Here is a 24,822-nt window from a genome sequence, read left to right as displayed (position 1 = left end):
CAGCCCAGCTACCTCCCGCGGTCAGTGGTGATCCTGGATATTCAATGCTGGGGCTGTAACTGGCCAGCAGTGAATTTCCAGGTTAAAAATAGCCACTACAGACTTAGCCAAGCCGATATTCATCAGCTGGCCAGCTAAGGCCTAGAAGCTAAAGACAGACCAGACCTGCTTTTAAGTGGGTCTAACTGGCCATGCACCTTAGCTGGCAAGCTGACAAGTATTGGTGGTGATTCTTTGGGACAGAAACATAGAAATATGACAGCAGATAAAGGCCAAGTGGCCCATCCAGTCTGCCCATTCACATCAATCATTATTTCCTCCTCTCCCTAAGATATCCCACAGTGGCTGTCCCATGCTTTCTTGAATTCAGACAGTCTTTGTCTCCATCACCTCTACTGGGAGACTATTCCACACATCTATCACTCTGTATTTTGCCAGGTTGGAAATAGGATACTGGCCTTGATGGACCTTTGGCCTGTCCCAATACGGCAACTCTTTATGTTCTTAAGTTCTAATCCACTGAATAGGATATGCAAGGGAAGATAGCCAGCTGTCTCCCACTGAATACTGGCGACTAGCCAGCTTAGCGGTACTTTGACAGCCAGAACCATTCCTGGCCAGCTAAGTATCGTTGAATATTGGGCGGTAAGTTTATAGAATATTGTCAGGCCAGGTACAAGAGTAACTGTCAACATTTAGGCAAGATTATTTACACCAGTCTTTGATATGGCATCATTTATTTATTTAAAACATTTATAATCCACTTTCGACCAAAGCGGCTCACAATTTACATGCATAGGTTAATCGTATACAATTAAAACAAAATATAAAACGGACAAAGGTGGGGCGAAGTTCAAAGACATTATGCCATATTCATCATAGAAAGGGGCATACAATTCGAACTAATAGCATTAGATGAAAAACACTTGTGCGAAGAGGTAAGTTGTAAGGATCATATCATACGAGGGTCATTTCATAAATAATGCACATTATTTTTTTAATTTACATGTTTTATTTTTTTTCAAGTATTTCTTTGCAATCCTTCAATACAGTCTCCCTGCCTTGCAATGACTGAGTCCCAACAATCGGGAAGCTTCATTATTCCATCTAAGACACTGTTTTTGTTCAGTTGCCAAATAGCTTGGGTACCGGTGGAAAGAAGCTCTTCCAGAGATGCAAAACGATGTCCACGTATAGGTTGTTTCAACTTTGGAAAAAGGTCAAAGTCTGGTGGACTCATGTCTGGACTGCTGGGAGCTTGAGGTAACACCTTCCAGCTGTATTTGCGTAGTTCTGCAATGACAACATTCCCTATGTGCGGGCGAGCATTGTCGTGAAGAATGAGTGGCCCAGCCAAGAGCAACCGAAGTCGGGTTTTGTGCATTTTTCTTTGCATTTTTTGCAAAAAATCATGATAATAAACTGCTGTGACACTTCTTCCACATGGAACTTTATCTGTAATGATGATGCCATCATCATTTGTTTGACTTTTGATTGAGCGCGTCAAAATTTATTTGGCCGTGGGGAAGATGGAGCTCTCCACTCATCTATGAAAATCTACGCAAATACGGCTGGGAGGTGTTACCTCATGCTCCCTACAGTCCAGACATGAGTCCACCAGACTTCGACCTTTTTCCAAAGTTGAAACAACCTATGCGTGGATATCATTTTGCATCTCTGGTACCCAAGCCATTCAGTAACTGAACAAAAACGGTGTCTTGGATTGAATAATGAAGCTTCCCAGACGTTGGGACTTGGTCATTGCAAAGTAGGGAGACTATATTGAAGGATTGTAAAGAAATACTTGAAAAAAAAAAATAAAACATATAAATGGAAAAAAATAAAAAAATAATAGTGTGCATTATTTATGAAATGACCCTTGTATATCTAAAGCTAAACACCTAAATGCAGCCTTATTCTAATATTCTATAATGGCATAATTGCTTTTATTGAATTTGTACTTAGCCCACATACTTCAGGTGCCTAACTTTAGGTGACCTGTACAGAATTACTGCCCAACAGCAGGGGAGGAGTGGCCTAGTGGTTAGAATTTGATTCCAAGACCTGCTCTTTGCGACTCTGAGCAAGTCACTTAACCCTCCATTGCTCCAGGTACCACAGTTAGATTGTAAGCCTGCCACAGATATGGAAAATACTTAAGAGTATCTAATTATTATTCAATGTATTGTAAACCACATGGGGTGAATCTCATCATGAAAAGGCAGTTAATAAATCCCAATGAGTAATAATAAGTTAGGTATGAAAACACCAAAATGAAAGTGAAACAGCATGTAGGCATGAAAATGCTCTTCAGTGCTTTTCTATAAATGGGCACTTAAGTGTTCTCCCACATAACTGCAAAGGGGCATTCACCTGGGGGGGAGGGGGGTCACGGGTGCTCCCACTATTCTTGCCCACATTTTATAGAATTCCTGTATTTATGCATACAACTGCCACATTTAGGTGTGACCATTTACACCAGCCATAGATTTGGCATAAATGGTTACGTCTAAAATTTGGGGTGTAACTGGGTAATTACATTCGTTGTATTCTATAACAGATTTGGTGCACAAATATGCCATTATAGAGCTCTAGCTTAATGCCCACATTTTTGATGCCTCAGTGCGTATATGAAAATTGTGTTTTCACCTGAACAATTACATGCTTTCATAGATATGAAGAAATTGTCGACAGGGGGAGTTTAGTGTTTATAACAATGTAAAAGGTTGGAATTTTCTGTGAAGCCAATACCTGTATGTTTGCTTTAGAGAGTTCTCTTGACCATTTTCCGATTCCTTTCTCTGGATGGACTTATTGTGGTCTAAGGAAGATATTTCTTTTTGCTACCTGTTTAAATATACCTCATTTTGATTTTTCCTTCGGTATTTCTTTTGCAAGAATTATCTTTTACATTATTTGTAAATTCAATAAATAAATAATAATTTAAAAAAGAAAATTGTGCTTCATAGTCATTTACTAATGAATAATTTTCAGTTAATTATCCATTAGCAGTTATGCAAAATTCTGAACTTTTCTAGATATAGAACACATCAGAAGTTTGATCAGATTGCATCTCAGAACACCCAAAATGGCAATAAACAAATGTAGAAAAAAAAATCATCTGAAAAGAGTTCCAGCAGTCATATCATATGCTTGATACAGACCCATCCTTAATTGCATATTATATATGTAAAATGATGCAAAACTTTGTAATGCTATTTAAAAAGAGTAAAAACATATTTACCTGTAACATCACAATGGGAGAGACTAGTTGAGTATCTTTGATGCACTGTGGACTTTTTGTAAATAACATGAGGATGACCATTTTCATTACTGAAATAATTGGAATTGTCAGTTGTGTTGTCTAAAGGCTCAATAAAATATTCCTCGTCTTCTGTAGCAATAACACCATGCTTGTTGAAAAAGAAAAAGAAAAGATTTTTGATGTGAAGGCAACAAAAAGGCATTAGAGTTGGCTTCTAGTTTATCTGTGATACTAGAGAAATAAAGGTCAACAAATAATTTGTGGGCGACACATTTTGGAGGTCTTAAAGACTGGGTGATCTTTGCATTGTAAGAAACTGATTTACACATGTAAATAGCCATACACATATACAGTAAATAGCAATTTAGAAAAGTCACTATTTACACAAATATACCTGTTGAAAAGAGCGATTTCAAGGGGACCTGTTCTAGCCATGGTTTGTATGACCCTTCTAAATATATATGTATTTCCTAAAACAATTGAAATGTTGCCACTTATACCTGCTCTCGTGCAAGAATAAGTATAAGCCAACTATTCATCTGCACCTGAGGTTTGCAAAGATGGTTTAGCTAGCAATTGTACTCACCTGTCTGGTATTCAAAACCACCTCAAAAGCCAAAAGTTTTGAATTCTAGAACTTGACATTTTAACTGGCTCCTCCAAGTCATGCAGATTCGTAAAATCTGCCATGTGCTCGTCTAAGTGCCAGAAATTACATGCGCAGTGCCCTGAATGCTGCTGTTTTCTTTTAACAGTTTCTTTGTAAAATGTTTGCCTGCACTGCATGGAGATCTCTCATACCTATTCGTTGTGGGGGATCCTAAAAGCCCAACTAGCTAAGTGTACACTGAGGGCTGGGTTGAGAACCAGTGCTCTACATATTTTACCAAATATTCCTGGTTCAATGAAGCTTTTGTAATATACTCTCTACAAATTGTGAATGTCCAGATCTGGCAGTCCCTTTTCTTACCTACCTTATATACTTGAATATAAACCGGGATTTGGGGGCCAAAAAATTGGCCAAAAAATGGGGGTCCTGGTTTATATTCAGGTCAATGCCCCCTCCCAGAATTTTTTAAGGCTGCCGCCAGGCTCTGTCCCCCCTCCTCCTCCCTGCCCTATCATATCTCTGCCGATCCCTGGTGGAGGTGCAGCGAGCAGGAGCAAGCTTTCCAAACTCCTGCCCCGCTGCTAACCTGCTGCGCGGATCCAATTTCTTCATCTGAGCGGCACGAGCAGCAGCGCGGTTTGTCGCTGCTTCTCGGTGCTGAGTGGCTTCCTTACTGGCTCCCGCGAATTAGTCTGACATCTCCACTGAAAATTGTCCACCTTGAGAAGCCCTGCTGGTAGTGAAACTACCAACGACATAGCTTTCAGCTTCACAGATGCGCACAAGCCCCAGTGGCACAACAATCCCTTATACCTTGGCTGGATTAAATGACCTATGCAGAAGAATTAGCCCTTTACATCAGGTAATTGCTCTTTAGCATGAATTCTCAGTGGGAGGATATGTGGGGGTGTCCTAATTTATTCCTCAGTTAGAACACATTTTTTGTAGATAAATGAAGGAAATGAAGGAAAATATTTGTTGTTTACCTACAATTACATCACTTTCTTTTCCAGAGATAAAAAAAAAAGATTTGACATCGATATGTGAACATATGGGCAAATTATGGGTGGAACTTGGGCAGGACTCCAAATGATGCATGTAACTTACAGAATACAGTAAATTATGCTTGCTTTGCTTTAACGATAAATGATAAGGGCGATTTATAATGAAATTAAAAAGACTACAAAAAAAAGAAATTCCCTTAAAACAGTAATAAAGGCACAATCATTATATTACATTTCCATCTGTATTCCGCCAAAGCACTTATGAGTTCAAGGCGGATCACAATAAATTAACTACTGGAAACAGACCTAGTTAAACATAGTGCAATGGCAAGAAATCCTTAAATGCAACAAACACAAATCATAATCAAATTTCAAGATAAAAATGTCTTAAATAAAAATGTTTTTAAAAGCTTCCTAAAAAACATATAATTAACTTCTGATCTAATTAAAAATGGCAAATCATTCCAGATTAGAGGTGCCTGATAATAAAAAGATGCATTCCATTGAGTAAGTGACCTCTTATGTTTTGGGAAGTGAAATTGAGGGTAAAACTGATTCCTCAAAACATATCCTGATCTATCTGCTAATAGACTAATTTCTGCAGATACATTCATCCTTGGCCATATAAAATATTAAAAACCATCACACAAAGCTTAAAATTTATCCTTACGTATATTGGCAACCAAAATAATTTGATAAAGTATTTAGAAACTGAAAAGATCACCTTAATTGCAGTATTCTGTACTGTCTGTACTGTCCAACAACCCCTTTGTACTTCCCAAGTATACTATATTACAATAATCCATCAAAGAAAGTGTGATTGAACTATAATTGCAAACACTGCTGTATCAAAAATATTTACGTATGTATAATTCAAAGAAAGCACAGTTACTTACCGTAACAGGTGTTATCCAGGGACAGCAGGCAGATATTCTTAACACATGGGTGACGTCACCGACGGAGCCCTCGGTACGGACCTTTTAACTAGAAGTTTCTAGTTGGCCGCACCGCGCGTGCGCGAGTGCCTTCCCGCCCGACGGAGGAGTGCGTGGTCCCCAGTTAGGATAAGCCAGCTAAGAAGCCAACCCGGGGAGGTGGGTGGGACTTAAGAATATCTGCCTGCTGTCCCTGGATAACACCTGTTACGGTAAGTAACTGTGCTTTATCCCAGGACAAGCAGGCAGCATATTCTTAACACATGGGTGACCTCCAAGCTAACAAAGAGGGAGGAGGGATGGTTGGCCATTAGGAAAATAAATTTTGTAACACAGATTGGCCGAAGTGTCCATCCCGTCTGGAGAACGCATCCAGACAGTAGTGAGTAGTGAACGTGTGAACTGAGGACCAAGTGGCTGCCTTGCAGATTTCCTCGATGGGCGTGGAACGGAGGAAAGCTACAGAAGCAGCCATAGCTCGGACTCTGTGGGCCGTGACAGCTCCTTCCAGTGAGAGACCGGCCCGAGCATAACAGAAGGCAATACAGGCAGCAAGCCAATTTGAAAGTGTCCGTTTGGAGACAGGACGACCCAAACGGTTGGGGTCGAAAGACAAAAAGAGCTGAGGGGCTGTTCGGTGAGCTCTGGTACGATCAAGATAGTAAGCAAGGGCACGCTTACAATCCAGCGTGTGCAACGCCTGTTCCCCAGGATGCGAGTGAGGCTTAGGGAAGAAGACGGGAAGCACAATGGACTGGTTGAGGTGAAAAGCTGAGACCACCTTGGGAAGGAATTTAGGGTGGGTACGCAGAACAACCTTGTCATGGTGAAAAACAGTGAAAGGTGGGTCGGCAACCAGTGCATGCAGTTCGCTAACCCTCCTGGCAGAGGTGATGGCAATTAGGAAAAGCACCTTCCAGGTAAGAAGCCTGAGTGAAGCTGTGGCAAGAGGCTCAAACGGAGGTTTCATGAGAGCAGAGAGAACCACATTCAGGTCCCAGACGACAGGAGGAGGTTTGAGAGGCGGTTTGATGTTGAAGAGCCCTCTCATAAATCTGGAAACTAGAGGATGAGCCGTGAGGGGTTTTCCGAGAATAGGCTCGTGAAACGCAGTGATGGCACTGAGGTGGACTCTGATGGAGGTGGTTTTGAGGCCAGCATTGGACAGCGAGAGCAAATATTCCAAGACAGTTTCCACCGCCAAAGAGGTGGGTTCTTGATGATGCCGGAGACACCACGAGGAGAATCTGGTCCACTTCTGATGGTAACATTGGAGAGTGGCCGGTTTCCTGGAGGCGTCCAAAATGAGGCGGACCGGTTGAGATAGATTCTCCGGAGAGGTCAGCCCGAGAGAAACCAAGCTGTCAGGTGGAGGGAAGACAGATTGGGATGCAGTAGAGACTGACTCTGCTGTGTAAGTAGAGTAGGAAACACAGGAAGAGGAATGGGCTCCCTGGAGCTGAGTTGAAGCAGGAGGGAGAACCAGTGTTGACGAGGCCACCGAGGGGCGATGAGGATCATGGTGGCATTGTCCTTGCGGAGTTTGGACAAGGTCCGCAACATCAGAGGAAGAGGAGGGAAGGCATAGAGGAACCGATCCCTCCAGTCGAGCAGGAATGCATCCGGAGCCAGACGGTGAGGAGAGAAGAGTCTGGAACAGAATTGGGGCAGCTGATGGTTGTGAGGTGCTGCAAAGAGGTCCACCTGCGGAGTGCCCCATCGAGCAAAGATGGAGAGCAGAGTCGGAGGGTCCAACGTCCACTCGTGAGGTTGAAGGATGCGGCTGAGATTGTCGGCCAGAGAGTTCTGTTCGCCCTGGATATAGACCGCCCTGAGAAAGAGATTGCGGTCCGTGGCCCAGGTCCAGATGCGCAGAGCTTCCAGACAAAGGGGGCGAGATCCGGTGCCGCCTTGCTTGTTTATGTAGTACATGGCGACTTGATTGTCTGTGCAGAGGAGGAGGACTTGAGGACAGAGAAGATGTTGGAAAGCCTTGAGGGCGTAGAACATGGCTCTGAGTTCCAGGAAATTGATGTGATGACGACGCTCCTGTGGGGTCCAAAGTCCCTGGGTGCGTAGATCTCCCAGGTGAGCTCCCCACGCGTAGGGGGACGCATCCGTGGTGATGATCATAGAGTGGGGGGGCAGATGAAAAAGTAGACCCCTGGAAAGATTTGAGGAGTTCAACCACCATTGGAGAGATTGCTGAAGAGATGATGTCACAGAGATGGGATGAGAAAGAAGATCCGTAGTCTGTGACCACTGGTTGGCGAGAGTCCACTGAGGTGTACGAAGGTGGAGACGTGCCAGAGGAAGGACATGCACCGTTGAGGCCATGTGACCTAGGAGGACCATCATCTGTCGGGCAGGAATGGAGGGATGCATGAGTACCTGACGGCAGAGATGGAGCAGGGTCTGCTTGCGATCGGAGGGGAGAAAGGCCCTCATTAGCGTGGTGTCCAGAACTGCTCCAATGAATTGAAGTCGCTGGGTGGGAAGCAAGTGCGACTTGGGGTAGTTGATCTCGAACCCCAGGAGGTGGAGGAGAGATATGGTGTGATGAGTGGCTTGTAGCACGAGTTGAGATGAAGGTGCTTTCACCAACCAATCGTCCAAGTAGGGGAACATCTGGAGGTTGTGAGACCTGAGGAAGGCCGCCACCACTATCAGGCATTTGGTGAAGACTCTGGGGGAGGAAGCGAGGCCAAATGGTAGTACTTTGTACTGGTAGTGGTGGTGTAGTACCTGGAACCGCAGATAGCGGCGAGAGTTCTGATTGATGGGGATGTGAGTGTAGGCCTCTTTGAGGTCCAGGGAACATAGCCAGTCGTGTTGAGAAAGAAGAGGGTAAAGCGTGGCAAGGGAGAGCATTCTGAACTTCTCCTTGACCAGACACTTGTTGAGGTCCCTGAGATCGAGAATGGGACGGAGGTCTCCCGTCTTTTTGGGAACCAGGAAGTAGCGGGAGTAGAATCCCTGACCCCTTTGATCTGGAGGTACTTCTTCGATGGCATTGAGAAGGAGGAGGGATTGAACCTCCCTCAGGAGGAGGGGGGTTTGAGAGGAGTGTGAAGCAGACTCTACGGGAAGGTTGTCCGGAGGAAGAGTCTGGAAGTTGAGAGAGTAGCCGTGGCGGATGATGTTGAGGACCCACTGGTCTGACGTGATGACTTCCCAACGGCTTGAGAAAATGGTGAGACGACCCCCTATAGGCTGTGGAAGAGGCAGCGAGGGTGGATGACTGGCTATGCCCTGGAGAGAAGAGTCAAAAGGGCTGAGATTGTTTAGCAGGCTGAGAAGGCTTGGAGGGTTGAGTGGCCTGAGATCGAGCCTGGGCATGGTGCTGCTGTTGACGGGGTCGTCGAGATTGTTGAGGAGGCGGATTGAGAGGCCTGGCTGAGAACCTCCTCTGGTAAGATGATTGAGGCCGATAGGGTCGAGTAGGCGGAGCCTTCTTCTTCGGCTTGATTAGGGTGTCCCATCTGGTCTCATGGGCCGAGAGTTTCTGGGTGGTGGAATCCAGTGACTCTCCAAAGAGTTCATCCCCGAGACAGGGGGCGTTGGCCAAACGATCCTGGTGGTTGATGTCCAGGTCGGAGACTCTGAGCCAGGCTAAACGACGCATGGCTACGGCCATGGCAGAGGCCCGAGAGGTGAGCTCGAAGGAGTCGTATATTGAGCGGACCATGTATTTACGCATCTGGAGAAGGCCAGAGATGTGTTGTTGGAATAATGGGACCTTGCGCTCAGGAAGGTACTTCTGGAGGGCAGACAATTGTTGGACCAAATGTTTCAGATAGAAAGAGAAATGGAAGGAATAGTTGTTTGCCCTGTTGGCAAGCATGGCATTCTGGTAAAGCCTCTTGCCAAACTTGTCCATGGTTTTACCTTCTCTGCCAGGAGGGGTAGAGGCATAGACACTGGAGCCCTGAGTCTTTTTCAAGGTGGATTCCACCAGAAGGGACTCATGAGGCAATTGGGATTTGTCGAATCCAGGGATAGGAATGACACGGTAAAGGTTGTCCAGTTTACGGGGAGCTCCCGGTACCGTGAGGGGATTTTCTAAGTTTTTATAGAATGTTTCCCGTAGGATGTCATGCACGGGAAGCTTGAGGAACTCCTTAGGAGGTTGCTCAAAGTCTAAGGCCTCTAGAAAGGCTTGAGACTTTTTTGAGTCAGATTCTAGAGGAAGTGACAGGGCAGCAGACATTTCTCTCAGAAATTTTGTAAAAGAGGACTGCTCTGGTTTGGAGGTGGCATCGGGTGCCGATGGTTCCTCATCAGATGAGGAGGGATCCTCCTCGGTACCGAGAGGAGTTTCCTCCCATAAGTCAGGGTCCCGGACCTCTGGTGCATGTCGAGACACCGGGGTGGAGGGCGCGGTATGGCGAGTCTTGGACAAAGATTTTCCAGAGCGCACCGAAACGGTACCAGGGGAGGAGGATCGGCGTCTATCTCGGTCCCGAGAAGAGTGCCGCACCACCTGGTGCCGAGGAGGATCCAATGTGGCTTGAGAAAGAACCACGGGATCGCTATGAAGTTGTTGGGCCGAAAGGATCGGCATGGAGGTGTTCACCGGTACCGAAGGAGTGGACACCGGGGGCTCGGTACGGGGCTCGGGCCGGTCTGGTACCGGAAGGAGCGGTGCCAGGATAGTGGGCAGCAGTTGTTCAAGCTGTTTCTTCAACTGCTCCTGGAGTTGAGCCTTTAAGATGGCCGAGATACGGTCATCGAGGGGTGGCATCGGAACCGCTTTCTTTTTCTTCGGTTCCTTAGATGCCGCTCCACGCCCCGGCGATGAGGAGGCCGATGACGAGGCACTCACCGAGATCGGGGCGGAGCGTTTGCGGGACCGGTTCGATGCCGGTAAGGACGGTGTCGCCACCGTAGCTGGAGGGCGCTCGAGGGAAGAGGAAGGCTTCTTAGCCGGCTTACCTGGCGCTAGCGACGCCGATGCGGGGTCGGTCGGTGTCGAGGACGACGGTGCCGATTTTTGAGGTACCGCCGTTGAAGGTGAGGAGTCCATCGCCGACTCGGTGCCGAAGAGAAGAGTTTGTTGAATTCTTCGGTTTTTAAGAGTTCTCTTTTTAAGAGTGGCACAGCGGGTGCAGGAATCCGCCCGATGCTCCGGACCCAGACACTGCAAACACCAATTGTGTGGGTCAGTAATGGAGATCGGGCGTGCACACCGCTGGCACTTCTTAAAACCGACCTGCGGGGGCATGAAGGGGAAGACAGCCTCCGCAAAATCGAAGCCCGAGGCCTGTATACTGGCAACAGGCCCCGCCGGGGCAAAACGAAAGAAAAAAGGGAAAATTTAAAGTTTTTTTTTTTTTTTTTTTTTGCAAATCAAAGAAAAAATAAACCCGAAGGTAAAGAAGAAAAAATAAGGAAAAAAGCGCGAGCGGGAAGGCAAAAAAGTGGTTTCAACGGCCGTTGAAAAAACACACGCGTCTTCTTCGCTCCGCGGAAACGAAGAAACTGGGGACCACGCACTCCTCCGTCGGGCGGGAAGGCACTCGCGCACGCGCGGTGCGGCCAACTAGAAACTTCTAGTTAAAAGGTCCGTACCGAGGGCTCCGTCGGTGACGTCACCCATGTGTTAAGAATATGCTGCCTGCTTGTCCTGGGATAATTAGTTAATTATGCATATCTGTGTTGTGGTTTCCCCCCTCCTAGCCTCCATTCCCCCCCTCCTATGGCTGGTGTAATTGTAGAGGCCTAATTGTAAGGCCTTACTGATGCCGGGTTATATTATTCTTCTGTAATGGTCTCTGAGCATCCAGAGGCCATTACAAAATAGGTGTTCACCACAGCTGCTCACAGAATTTCCATCTAACAGTTTATTATATTTCAAGTACAGTGGTGCCTCGCATAACAGACGCCTCGCACAGCGAACGCTGCGCACAACAAACTTCTTGTCTTGATTCGTACAACGGACTTCGTTTCACACAACGAAGTCGCCCGAGCTGCATCCTTCCGCGCAGTGTGCGTGACGCTACCGGCTACCATCCTCCTCCTCCATCAACCAAATGGGAAGTTACATCATGAGGGGAGAGGAAGGAGGAAGGAAGCCGTTGGCAGCATACGCACTGTTAGAGCCCCGTGGCTTGTGTTAAAGTTGTTTACAGACTTCAACAGCAGCGGGAGAAAGCAGTCGCCGGCCCTGTTTCGCCGATCGAGGGGGGGCCCTGTTTCGCCGATCGAGGGGGGGCCCTGTTTCGCCGATCGAGGGGGGGCCCTGTTTCGCCGATCGAGGGGGGGCCCTGTTTCACCGATCGAGGGGGGGCCCTATTTCACCGATTGAGGGGGGGTGCCTGGTGTTGCCGATCACTGCGGGGGGGGGGGGCGGGCTTTGGCAGAGGTGGGAGAAAGCAGTAAATGAGTGGACATTGGCAGGCCTGGGGATGGATGGGCAGTCGAAATACGGTATGTTGGAGCAGGGGATGAGAGGGAGGGAGAGAAGGGGAAATATTGGACAAGGGCAGAAGGGATGCTAAATCATAGGGTGACAGGCAGAGAGAACAACAGGAAAAAGAGTGGAAGCAATCTTGAACCCTGAGGGTGAGGGAAGAGAGAGGTGGTGAGATGATTGATCATGGGGAGAGGGACAAAAGGGAATAGAGATGGGATAGGAAGATAGTGGAAGTAAAAGGACAGGGAGATGTATGTTTTTAGATGTATCTAAATAAAAATAATAACAAAAAATTTATCTTTTTTTATGTCATCTTAGCATATTTTATGCTACAGAACGAATTATTTTTTTTTACATGTATTGTTATGGGAAAACGCGTTTCACATAACGAACTTTTCGCATAACAAACTTGCTCCTGGAACCAATTAAGTTCGTTGTGTGAGGCACCACTGTACTTGTATTTATATTGCAATCCCTTCTGTAGATCTCAAATCAACACAAAATTTGTTTTGAGGCACTCTGAGGAAAATTCCAGAGAATGTGGCATAAAACACCAGATAATTTTATTCTCATACAATATAAAAACAGAAGGTATACTCACCAAGCCATTACAGTTGCTCAAAGCCACTCTAGTCGTCCTATCTTGGTCCTGCAAGTATCCTGTGTAATGACAATTGTTTATAAAATTGTGTTTCCATTCCGGTCCACCTCTCCCCCAGTATTCTACTGTAAAGTGTTTGGAAACCAAATCCGTGTTCAGAGTGAGGTTTAAATAAAAGTGCTTGCCATAGGCAGAGAGTTTAAAAAATAATTTAGAAGTGGCCTGTTCTTGATCAGTGGGGTCTGTACTCCTTCTCCTCCTCCTTGGGTGCTGATCATTTTTCACAGTAAAGCTGAGGAAGGCTCCATGTTGATCAACCCTTACTGGCACTGTCAGTTGATAGTGTTTAAGATAAGATAGGAATTCCTCTTCGTATGTAGGTCAGTAGGTAGTCCAGAAAGTGAGTGAAAAAGAAAAGAAAATAGAACATAACGAACAGATGACCAAATTCTTGACAAAAGTGACATGCTTTGTTACTCATCTACATTTTGAATGGCTTACGTTCTTATACATTTGATTTTACAAAGTACAAAACCATTTTTAACCAAATTTAGCATTCAGGCCCATCTATTGAAAATGATTTTTATATGGTTAATTCTCCCCCTTCTCTGCACAAAACCCTTGATTCCAAGATCAGTTTTAGAGGGCATCAAATTGCTCTATAAGGTGGCTCCTTCTCAAAGCTGACTGTTTCACTGAGGCACAGCTTCAGGGTACCTAGCATCAGCTAAGTCCAATCCTTACTTTCTGTTCTAGACTCCAGAGTACCTAACTCCAGCCCAACAATAATGCCTGTATCCATTCTTGCTTTCTTTTCTCCAGGATTTAAATTATAGCAGTTCTCTTTTCTACAGCCTTTTCAAGTCCTAAATCTCTTTCAGTATGCCACAATATTGCTGCTTACTTCTTGCCTGTTCCAAAAATAAGGATCACATCACTCCAATGTTCATGGAACTTCATTCTCTCTCTCTCTCTCTCTCTCAGAATTCAGTTCAAAGTTGCCCTCTTCTGTTTCAAAATTCTCGTCTTGCAAAACACTTGCAAACCAAGGTTTGACTGTACACATACACATATATATATATGTGTGTGTGTATGTGTACAGTCAAACCTCGGTTTGCAAGTGTATATATACACCCCATACCCCTCCCACTCCTCCCCCCAATAATATGTAGGTGGGAGCATTTATCCCAACCATAAGGCAAATATAAGTAATCACACCTTAAATGTGGGTGCTATTTCTGCCACTTGTGTTAGTATTCTATAAAGAAAACTAGGCACCTATTTTTATTTATAGAATAGGCTTGAAATAGGCACCTGCTTATCCTCGTTTGCTAGGTGCCCTGTTTAATTACCCTCTATATAGTCAATTTTTATTGTCTACATAAGAAAAATAATACAATCCGATCCACCTAAAAATAAGTGTTAGATTTAACAACAAAAAAAATCATAGATCCACTGGAGAACTGTCCTTTGAATGGATCCAAATTCTGCTTTATCTCCATGACCAACCAGTAGAAATAATGTTGATCATTATAACAAATAGAGGCCATCAGATCTGAATCAGCTTTAGCAGATATATCTACATTAACTTGTTTATGACTGGAATAAGAAAAGATAAAACAAAGGGGAAAATGGAGATTCCAGGACTATTTCTCTTATTTACATTTTTACCCAAACACCAGAAGAGGCTTATCCTGACTAAGCTATCACAAGAATCTAATCGTTAAAGAGGTTTATGTATATATTGAACTGCATTAGATGTTTAACATGGAATTTACTATGCATTAACAGCAGGCACTAATTGCAAAAATAAACATATAATCTGAAAATTTGGATCAGGGGATAGTGAGCACAGCCTACATTTTTCAATTAACATACAGTTCCATGTGTTAACCAATAACTCCATTCAGTTATTTCTCTCTCCATGTGAATGCACAGTGAATAGCAAGATGCCTCTGAATGGCAGAAATGCCCCCAGCAGTTATTGCACAGCTCTTTCAGTTACTTCGCTTTTGCAGTTAGCTTGCCTGAACTGCAAAACCTTGACATGGCTTAATAAAAAGACTTTTCAGTGTTCGCAGTAATGTTTTTGACCAGAAACACATTCACTTTTCTCTTATCTCCTAAACTCCAGTGCCTTGTTTTTTGCCTGCCAGTTTTCTCCTGCCCCTTTGGATTTCCAGTTCAGATGAATACTGGCTTCTATGGGGCTATGGTGTTTCAAGCCTTCATTCACAACTACTTGGACTTGTTTTCCCCCATTTTATATAGCAACAGTTCAAGACCAGGAGCCACAAAGTGTTTCTCCCACTGAAATATGGTAGCATGAACCTTGAGTTTGGATGTTAGTTGTCATCATTAAGCAGTGCCTGAGCGGGCTGACTTCACCGTATCCCACACCTGGCTGGTCCACAAAGAGCATAGGGCTGGCCCAGCTAATGAACAGCGCCATCAATGAGCAACAGGTCAGATCCTTTGTAGTTCAATTCAGTCTTTCCCTATCTTACCAAAAGTTTTCAAAGGAATAAATTGCTCATGCTTCATGCATGACTACCTTTATGGCCCCACAATAGATGTAAAAGAATATATAAGCTGCCCTCAAAAATAATTTGTCTTTTGTAAATCACCAACTTTATGCTTATTCAATCATAACATCTCATCTCAGTCTTATCTACAATAAATAAAATTATCTTTCGCTTTAGATTTATAAGTTTTAAAAAGAACAGTCTGGCTAGAGATATTCTGCCTGATACTCAGTGCTATTCAAGCGGCCAGGAACAGCTTCTGGCAGGTTGAATAGGGTGAAGTTGGCTAAGTGCTACGAGATATTCAGCATGAAAAGGCCGCTGAATATTAGCGCTTAGGCTCGGATTCTGTAACCAGCGCCGTTGTAAGCAGCTTCCTTAAAAGCGGCTGCCAATTGCAAGTCAATCACGTGACAGTGCCGGGTGCAGAATCGCACCTTCAGTAAAGGTGAGCACTGGAAATATAGGCCAGGGTTTTCCTGGCCTACATTTCTGACGCCTACCTATGATGTGAATCGCCCCTCCGTAGGTGCTTCAGGCCATCTAATGACACTTCCAGTAGGCGCCTTGAACTCAGTTAAGAACGTCATTTCAACAGCATTTTCTTTTACTGAGTTTTGGCATTTTCCAACAGCTCCGTTTAGAGAATCCAGGCCTTAGCAGAAAACTGGCTATCCATGAAATTTAAATGACTAGCTGGCTAAGTTTAGCTGCAAAATTGGGCCACTTAAATAGCTACGTCTATCTTTGGCCACTATAAACTTAGCCGGCCAGCACAGAATACCAACTTAACCAGCTAAGTTTATACTGGTCAAAAATAGATCACATATTCAATACTGATCACCGAAAACGGCTTGGAATTGACTATTCGGGCTCAGTGCCTATCACGGGAGTCAGCCCGGCTAAATTGAATCTCGGTCCCATTAACAATGAGAAACCTTTGATGACCTAAAACAAAGCCTGCATCAAGATATTTTGAAACTTTAGTCTATTGGTTTGTGGGCACATTTCTAGCATTTTTTAAATTTAAAAATAAAAGGGATGGCTCAGTTGTTTGATAGTGTGTATGTAGTACCATGCAAAGGAACTGTGTTCAGTGGTTGGAGAGGCAGTGCTCAGAGTCGCTTTTTGGGGAAATACCTACTATGCAAACTTTTGGCCAGATTTAGGGCTCACGACTGCAGAGTTCTAGAAGGAGCCCTGGCATAGAGTGCCCCCCCTGAGGACTGCTGTTACAAGGGCTAGGCTGCAAGTTGGGAGATAAGGACCCACTGTGCAGTTGCCAATGAAGGGCTTATGGTGCCAGATCCTGACCTGGTTTTGATAAAGCAGGAAACCCATAGGAACTGGAGAAAACTGCAGGTCCGAAAAAAATTAAAATATAAAGTACTTACTGCATTTTTTTACTTATTATTGCAAAACAATATCAATTTCTTTAACATTCTAAAATATTTAAAGTGTGCAGAAAAACTATATTTTGTAGCTGTGAATTTAACTACTCTAAATTTTTTTGGTATATCAAATGCAGTGCTGTGACATTATTGACTATCATTTATAAGAAACAGCTTCAAGAACTTCTTCCTAAATACCGTAACAAAGACTAAGCCTAAAGGATCTTGTTCAATACGGGGGAGAAACCTTTACTAAAGTGTGTTAAGCAGATAACACATGAATTAATTCACATTAATGCAGTGGTTTGATACTAGCACAAACTAACTCATCTGTTAATTTCATAGTGTGGAAAGGGGTAGGAAATGTACCTTTCAGATTAACGTACACCCCCAAATTCTAGATATTGCTCCTAAAAAAATCAGTGCTGACCAAAATAGCGCTTAACGCAATTCTATAAAAGGCACCCACTAAATATATCTGGTAGAATCATGCTTGGCACCTGTACGAGTGACTAACATTTAGGCATACCAATTTAGGCCAATAAGAAGCAGGCCTAAACACATGTGCCTGAGTTGTGCTTGAATTAGGCATATTCCATAACAGTGCACCTAACGCATACAATTCACCCATGCTCCTCCCCATGCTACGCCATCAATCTTGACCACGCTTGACCACCAGAGAAGCGTGGTCAAGATTGATGGCGTATGATTACTAGGGACCCAGCCTTGAAAAAGCTTTCTGCAGCGAAACATGTTGGCAAAAGAAAGTCCCTAAGTGAGAGAGAGAGACCATGATTTAAAAGCTAAGTTAATATATTTATATTTTTATAAAATACTTAAGTTATTGATTATAAATGAATTTAAAAATGATTATTCATAATAGTGGATCCGGTGAAGATAATGCACATCAAGCTTAACGTGATGAAAACTGTTTGAACGTGGAGTGGTGCATCTAAGGATCTAGCTGACATTCTTTATGACTAGTTTCTAAAAGGGGAACAAGTTTGATATACTGTTCTCTGTATTATATGCATGGGAAGATGTTCGGAACACCCCCAACAGTTACTGAAGAGGCTTTGTAGATGCTGCAAAATAACTAAAACATTTCACTGCAGTTTAGTAAAAGGATCGCTAGTATAGAACCAATCTTTTCCAGAGAATGGTAAATGGTAAAACGAGAGGGCATAAATTGAGGTTGCAGGGTAGTAGACTTAGGAGTAACGTTAGGTAATTCTTTTTTACAAAGAGGGTGGTTAGTGCCTGGAATGCCTTTCCAACAGAGGTGTTGGAGAGCAAAACAGTGACGGAATTCATAAAAGCATGGTACGAACACAGAAGATCTCTAATTAGAAAATGAAGGGTATAAATTGAAGAACTAGGGCCAGAATTGGGCAGACTTGCACGGTCTATGTTCCATATATGACTATTCGGTTTAGGATGTACTGGAGAAGGCTTCGATGGGAAGTTGGGAACTCCAATAATTTGGGATGGTTTAGATAGGCTGGAAAGAGCTTCAATAGCAACCCTGTAATTGGAACCTAAGGACAGTACCAGGCAGACTTCTACGGCCTATGACCCAGAAATATCAAAGAAAAAAAAAAGACAATTTAATCATGAATTTATAAAGCATGTACCTAATGGGCAGACTGGATGGATCATTCACTACTACTAATCATTTCTATAATACTGAAAGGTGTATGCAGCACTATACATTTATAGTGTTTACAATTTAATTTGGACAGACAGAGTTTACAATTTAATTTGGACAGACAGGACATCTCAGGGTTGGGGAGTTTCTGGCAGAAGAAATGATACAATGGGTATAGGTATCTGACAGTGAGTGGGAGTTAAAAGATGAAAGCAGCTTCAAAAAAATGAGTATATAATACTGCTAGAGACGGAGCATGGTGTACTGACTCTGGCAGCCTGTTCCAGGCATACAGCGTGGCAAGAAAGAAGGGACGGAGTCTGTAGCTAGTGGTGGAGAAGGGTACACATAAGAGGAACTTACCCAATGAACAGAGTTCATGGAGAGGAGCATAGGGGGAAATAAGTGAGGAGAGATATTGAGGGGCTACAAAGTGAACGCACTTGTAAGTCAGCAGGAGGAGTTTGAACTGTATTCAGAAATGGATGTGGAACCAATGAAGTGAAATGAGGAGAGGGATTATGTAAGCGTGGCAGCTCTCATGAATTATGAGTATGAGTATGTTTTTTTTGGCCTTCAGATGTTGACAAGGGTTTGCCACTTTTTCCATCAACAACACCTTGCTACTTTGGTTAAGGCTATTACACTGGCTCATTTGGATTATGTAAACTCTGTTTATATCAGTTTAAGTAACTGTAACCTGAAGAGGTTGCAACTTATTCAAAACACGGCAGCCAAATTAATATTTGGTAAGAGCAAATACGATCATGTTACTCCTTTGTTGAAAGCCTTGCATTGGCTTCCAGTCTTTTGAAGAGTCCAATTCAAATGTGCCAGTGTTATATTCAAAATTCTATATGGGATTTTTTTTCCCCATTGATTATTTTTTCATTCAACTCCCAACAGCCTTTATCCTCTAGGGCAGAGCTGCCCAAATCCGGTCCTCGAGATCTACTGGCAGGCCAGGTTTTCTGGATATCCACAATGAACATGCATGAGAGAAATTTGCATACCAAGAAGGCAGTGCAGGCAAATCTTTCTCATGCATATTCATTGTGGATATCCAGAAACCTGGCCTGCCAGTAGACCTCGAGGACTGGACTTGAGCAGCCCTGCTCTAGGGGAATTCACAAATTTAAATTAGCCTTCCCTTCTATTAAGGGAATCAAAGCTTTAGGTAGGATCCATCATTCTTTGGCATTTTCCCTTGTAAAAATTTGGAATGATCTTTCTACAGAAATTAGACTCCTTCCTTCTCTGATACTCTTTCGTAAAACTTTAAAGACTTATCTATTTCAGAAATTTTTAAATGATAAATAAGGGATTGCAATTGATGACTTTCTTGTCCAATTATTCGCTTTCCTTGTCCATCCAATTTGTGAACCAGATCGAGCCCATAGTCAGGATGACTTGGTATATAAGACTAAGGTTTGGATTGGATTGGCAGTGGCATTTTGAATGGATCGAAGGGGAGAGAGACGGTTAAGCAGAAGACCTAAGAGAAGTATGTTGCAGTAGTCTAAGCAAGAGGTGATGAGAGCATGGATAAGGGTTTTGGTAGTGTACTTGTAATGTGCTTGGAGAGAAGAGGTCGGATTTTGGTAATATTATAGGAGGAGGAAGTGACAGGTTTTAGTGGTTGTTGGATCTGAGCAGAGAAGATTACCCCCAAGGTTGTGAGCTGACAAGACAGGGAGGACAGAAATAGAGACTGGAAGGAAGGGGGTGGGTTGGGTTTAGGCAAAAAGATAGGAGTTCAGTTTTAGCCATATTCAGTTTTAGATGGCAGTGAGACATCCAAGCAGCAATATCGGACAAGCAGGTCCTTATCTGCTGTCATTTACTATGATACTGTGTTTTTCTTTCATTTCATGTCAATGGAAAAAGCTTAGCAAATCAGGCACAAGATATGACAGAGTTCTTTATGGGGGCCTTGAAAAATCACTTGTAGTATATAGATAATACAGTATATGACCAAATCCAACAGTTCCAACTACATGAGAAATTTTGTATCCAGATAAAAAAAAACCAACAAATCTATTGTGCCTAAATGAAGGCTCTTTAAAACTGTTCTGGGGAACCCACATCCAGATGTGTTTTAAGGATATCCACAAGGAATATGCATGAGATCAACTTGCATGCAAGGAAGCCCCACTATCCTCCAAATTCTATAAAAAGTGCTAAAAGTTTGGTTATGTACCCAAATTGCATGTGCAATTTAATTAAATAATTGGCTTCTTAACAAGGAAATATTGCTGTAAATCAAAATCAATTACATGTCGCATGCCTAAATTTGCATGCGAGTCAAAAAAGGAGGTATAGAAACGGATGGGTCATGGGCAGATTGGGGGGGGCGTTACTTTTAGTTATATGCATAAATTATAGAATACGGGTATCAGCACCTAAATTTAGGTGCAAGCCAGACATTTGCACCACGTTTTCTTTAGGACAAATGACTGCATCTGAATTTAGTCGTGATTCCCAGGTGTAAATGCTATTCTATAAACAATATCTAACTTTAAGCGTAGAATAGCACTTCTTTTGGTGGTTTTTGGGGGGTTTCACATATAGAATTTAGCCCTGATTTCATGCCTATTTATTGTCGATAGATATCCTAAAAATCCAACAGGTTTGGAAAGCTCTGGTCTAAATGATATGACCGATATGCTAACTGTCATGGTCAACGATACCTCTGCCTGTCCAATGCACACCCGGATCCTGCCTACTCCTGCATTAAATAGCTAATGCAGAAATTTTCCCACAGCAAATGACTTTTTACCATAGGAAACAGTAGCAGGAAACGCTTTGTTAGCTGCTTAGCACAGTTTAGTAAAAGGGACCATATGTGTGGTAAGTACCAGCAATATTTTTAACACAGCTCAGTAAAAGGGGACCAAATGATTTTATAGCCAGATAAAAGATTATTTACAATGAACTGAAGAAGGTAACCACTGATCTTAAAACTCTACTCTTACCACTCCATGAAAAAAAAAATGGAAAGGGACATGAAAACTGGGTTTAACACAGAAGTTATACAAATTATTATCATAACTATTATTTGGTGATTAACGCTACACTGCTTTTGACTGTCAGCTAACCTGATTCAAGATATAATTCTAATAAACTCCTCCTCCACCTCCTCTAATTCTCTTTCTCACCACCCCCTCAAAAAAGTCTGGACTCAGCCACCAAAAGCCATGAAGCATGCCTAGGAACAGTCCTGTAATAGGTGAAATGCAGATGTCTTGTCAGCTAAAACAGTGGATTCCTACCTTGAGAACTATAAGACAGTCTGTTGTCACTGTGAAATTCCGATGAAGCCATGACTAGGCCCAAAATCCAGGTCAACGTCTTCCAAAAAATTTCCATAATTTAAAAATGAAAACTTTTTTTGGAGAGCTACCTTTGAGCTAGAGAGTTAACTCTACTCCAGAATCGCAGCATAACAAGTCCATTTATTTTTGGTGTCTTCCAAAATAGTTATTTAAATGGGCTACTTTTTACAAGTACTCTCTTCTGACAATCAGTGCCTTCTTTCAAGTTGGAACTCATTTTCTCAATCCAAAAAAAAACAACAAAAAAAATATAGCAGCTTTAAAAAAAATCCTTCACATCTCAGCTTTTTAAATGGGATATGCACTAATCAATGGACATCTTTTCACCTGAAAGAAACAAATTGGGAAATTAAAGCAAATTTTCTGGAGCAAAAGATAAACTCAGCAAGCTGTAAGGAGACAGGATTACGAACATTGTAAATACCCAGTACCTCAATTAGACAAGTGTTGTTCTTCATAGCCTAAATAAATATTCACAAGACTAAACATACTATTCTAAACCTAAATAATATATCCTACAAGACAGCTTTGGTGCTAGCCAGAAAAGAAACCTAGCTGGGCATTTCTCTTGTGAAGGCAGGAAATCTGATCTCACAAGCTGATAAAACTGAAACTCAGCAGTGCAAGAAACTTAAAACCCTTCAGTGTTAATCTAAATTTTAGGCATGCCACTTTCATCACCCAGTGTATGTGTGAAAATGATAACATTTCATACCCACACTGAATACCAGTGAAAGTATATGATGTCGGTGAAATCAGAGAATTGAAAATGTGTCATTGTCTCAAATGCGGGGTTGAATTGCCATACAGTCCAGTATTTCCTTCCCTCAATCAAGGCCTGTGTGCTCAAAAGTAGCTGATGGAGATGTAAATTACTTACGGGGAGAAATGCTCATCAGATCTCAAAACTCACTACATGAATGCACAATCTGAAGCACCTTAGATTTAGCTGGAAGGTCAGAGCACAAGAGTAGCTCTATGAAGTTATGAAAAATACTTTTAAAATCAATAGGAGGAAATATTTTTTCACTCAGAGAATAGTTAAGCTCTGGAATGCATTGTCAGAGGTTGTGGTAAGAGCGGATAGTGTAGCTGGTTTTAAGAAGGGTTTGGACAATTTCCTGAAGGAAAAAAATCTAAAAGTCTGTTATTGAGAAAGACATAGGGGAAGCCACTACTTGCCTTGGATTGGTAGCATGGAATGTTGCTACTCTTTAGGTTTTGGAGAGGTACTAGTGACCTGGATTGGTCACCGTGAGAACAAGCTACTGGGCTTGATGGACCATTGGTCTGACCCAGTAAGGCTATTCTTATGTTCTTAATGATAAGAATTTTATTCCACATCAACTGACATCCGGAAAGTCAAGATTGATAAATACTAAAGATTAGTGCATGGTAAATGCTAAGATGCTCATAGGAATCTAATGGATGTCTTAGCATTTAACATGCACTAATCTTTAGTGCGCGATAAATCAGTTTGCGCACCTTAATAAAAGGACCCCTATATTAATACTTATCTAATCCATTGTTATTCAAATCAATATCTCACAGTGTTCACATTTTATGCTTTCAATCCTTTTCACTCCATGATTGTAACCCCAGGCTCTTTCAACATTAATCAATAATAATAAAACCCTTAGTAGCACATGTGCACTATGATAAACTCCATGCCTGTGTGCCTCCATATGCACAGTACACCGCCAAGCAGGGAAGCATCTCAGTGCAGTGTCAGCAGTCCTGACCTGCCAAACCCCCCTCCCCCCAATTCCTTACCCAAAGCAGAAGTGGCAGCGCTGTAAACAGGCTGCTCATGGCAAACCCTGGCAGGCCTTTCCTCTGCCGAATCACTTCGGATGAGGTAGAGGAAAGGCCCTGTTGGGGCTGGCCGCGAACAACCTGTTTACAGCACTGCCACTGCTACTTTAGGTAAGAAATAGGGAGTTGGCGGGTCAGGACTGCTGCCGCTACTACTGCTTTGGGGCTGGAGCGAGGGAAGAAGGTTGGCAGATCAGGACCACTTCTGCTTTGGGGCATAGAGGGAGGAGGGGTTGGTAGGTCAGGACCGCTGCTGCTGCCTCGGGTAAGTAATGGGGGTCCAGGCCAGACCCATATGGAGGGAGGGAGAGCATACCTGTGGGGCAGTGGACCAGGTGTGTGTGTGTGTGTGGAGGGTCCATCAGGGTTAAGGGCTGGGGAGAGGAGATGCATGGATGTTAGACCCATAAGTGTGGAGGGTGAGGGTTGAGATGTGACCTAGACCAGAAATGAGGGTGGGAAGGGAGGAACAGATATTGAACCTACAAACGGGGATGGGGGTGATAAGGAGAGGAAGAAGAAGAGATTGAGGTGGGAAAGGAGACAAAACTATTTTTATAGTAACTCTCAAGCAACTGTTATCCAGTATCTACCAATCCCCATGGATGCCAGATAACTGAGAGTCTACTGTATTTAGAGAATATTCAAGGGGTTTTTTTGCAGCTTTTGGGGCAAGCCACTGCAAGCCTGACCAAAGATTCAGTGCAGTGGCCGTAGAGAAGGTAGGTGGGGGAGTCAGGAGCTGGACAGAGTGGTCTGAGGATACTATTGGGGGGTGGGGTTTGAATTGGTGCAGGCTCTGGTGTTGGGGTGCATTCGGGTGAAGAGGGTCAAAGTGGCAGATGTTGGAATGGGGAGGGGGACAGTTGCAGTACCATGGGAAGGGTCAGGGGAGAGATGACAGAGAAATTGGTCCTGAGGTGGGGTACAAGAGAAAGGGTAAAAAAGGAAGAGAAGCTGGGTGGGGATGGAATATAGGGACAGGAAGAATGGCCTTGGAGGCAATGGAAGGAAGGATAGATAGGAATGGAGCTGGGACTGAAAGGGTGATAAATGCAGTGGAGGATTGATGAGGGCCAAAAGGGTACAGAGGACTAAGGAAATGGTGAAAGGTGAGGTGGTGGCAGGGTCCAGGCATGGTAGAGGTGGGGCTTGGGTGGGGTCTGGGTCAGGGTATAGGTGGGGTTATTTTAGCACCCGTTACTGTAACGAATGTAACGAGCTAAAACATTAGTATTTATATAAAGCTTCCAATTTACATGCCCCAGCATTAACATC

The 24,822-nt window shown here is 43.4% G+C and overlaps 1 protein-coding gene across 5 annotated transcripts in view; it reads right to left on the bottom strand.

Moving 5' to 3' along the window:
* ADAMTS6 (ADAM metallopeptidase with thrombospondin type 1 motif 6) overlaps positions 1-24,822 on the bottom strand; it is a 662,036-nt gene that overhangs the window by 615,152 nt on the left and 22,062 nt on the right. For all 5 annotated transcript variants that reach the window (XM_033930281.1, XM_033930272.1, XM_033930267.1 and 2 more), the window contains exons 2-4: positions 21,667-22,056; positions 12,831-13,198; positions 3,245-3,413 (exon numbers count right to left, since the gene is read on the bottom strand). In XM_033930281.1, coding sequence (XP_033786172.1) covers positions 3,245-3,413; positions 12,831-13,198; positions 21,667-21,763 — 634 coding nt within the window. In that variant the 5' untranslated portion in view covers positions 21,764-22,056. The remainder of the gene's footprint in view (positions 1-3,244; positions 3,414-12,830; positions 13,199-21,666; positions 22,057-24,822) is intronic.

This window comes from Geotrypetes seraphini, chromosome 1 (assembly GCF_902459505.1).
Source record: "Geotrypetes seraphini chromosome 1, aGeoSer1.1, whole genome shotgun sequence".
Classification (NCBI taxonomy): domain Eukaryota; kingdom Metazoa; phylum Chordata; class Amphibia; order Gymnophiona; family Dermophiidae; genus Geotrypetes; species Geotrypetes seraphini.
Note: the sequence above shows the minus strand (reverse complement) of the source record. Positions and strands in the feature narration are given on the sequence as shown.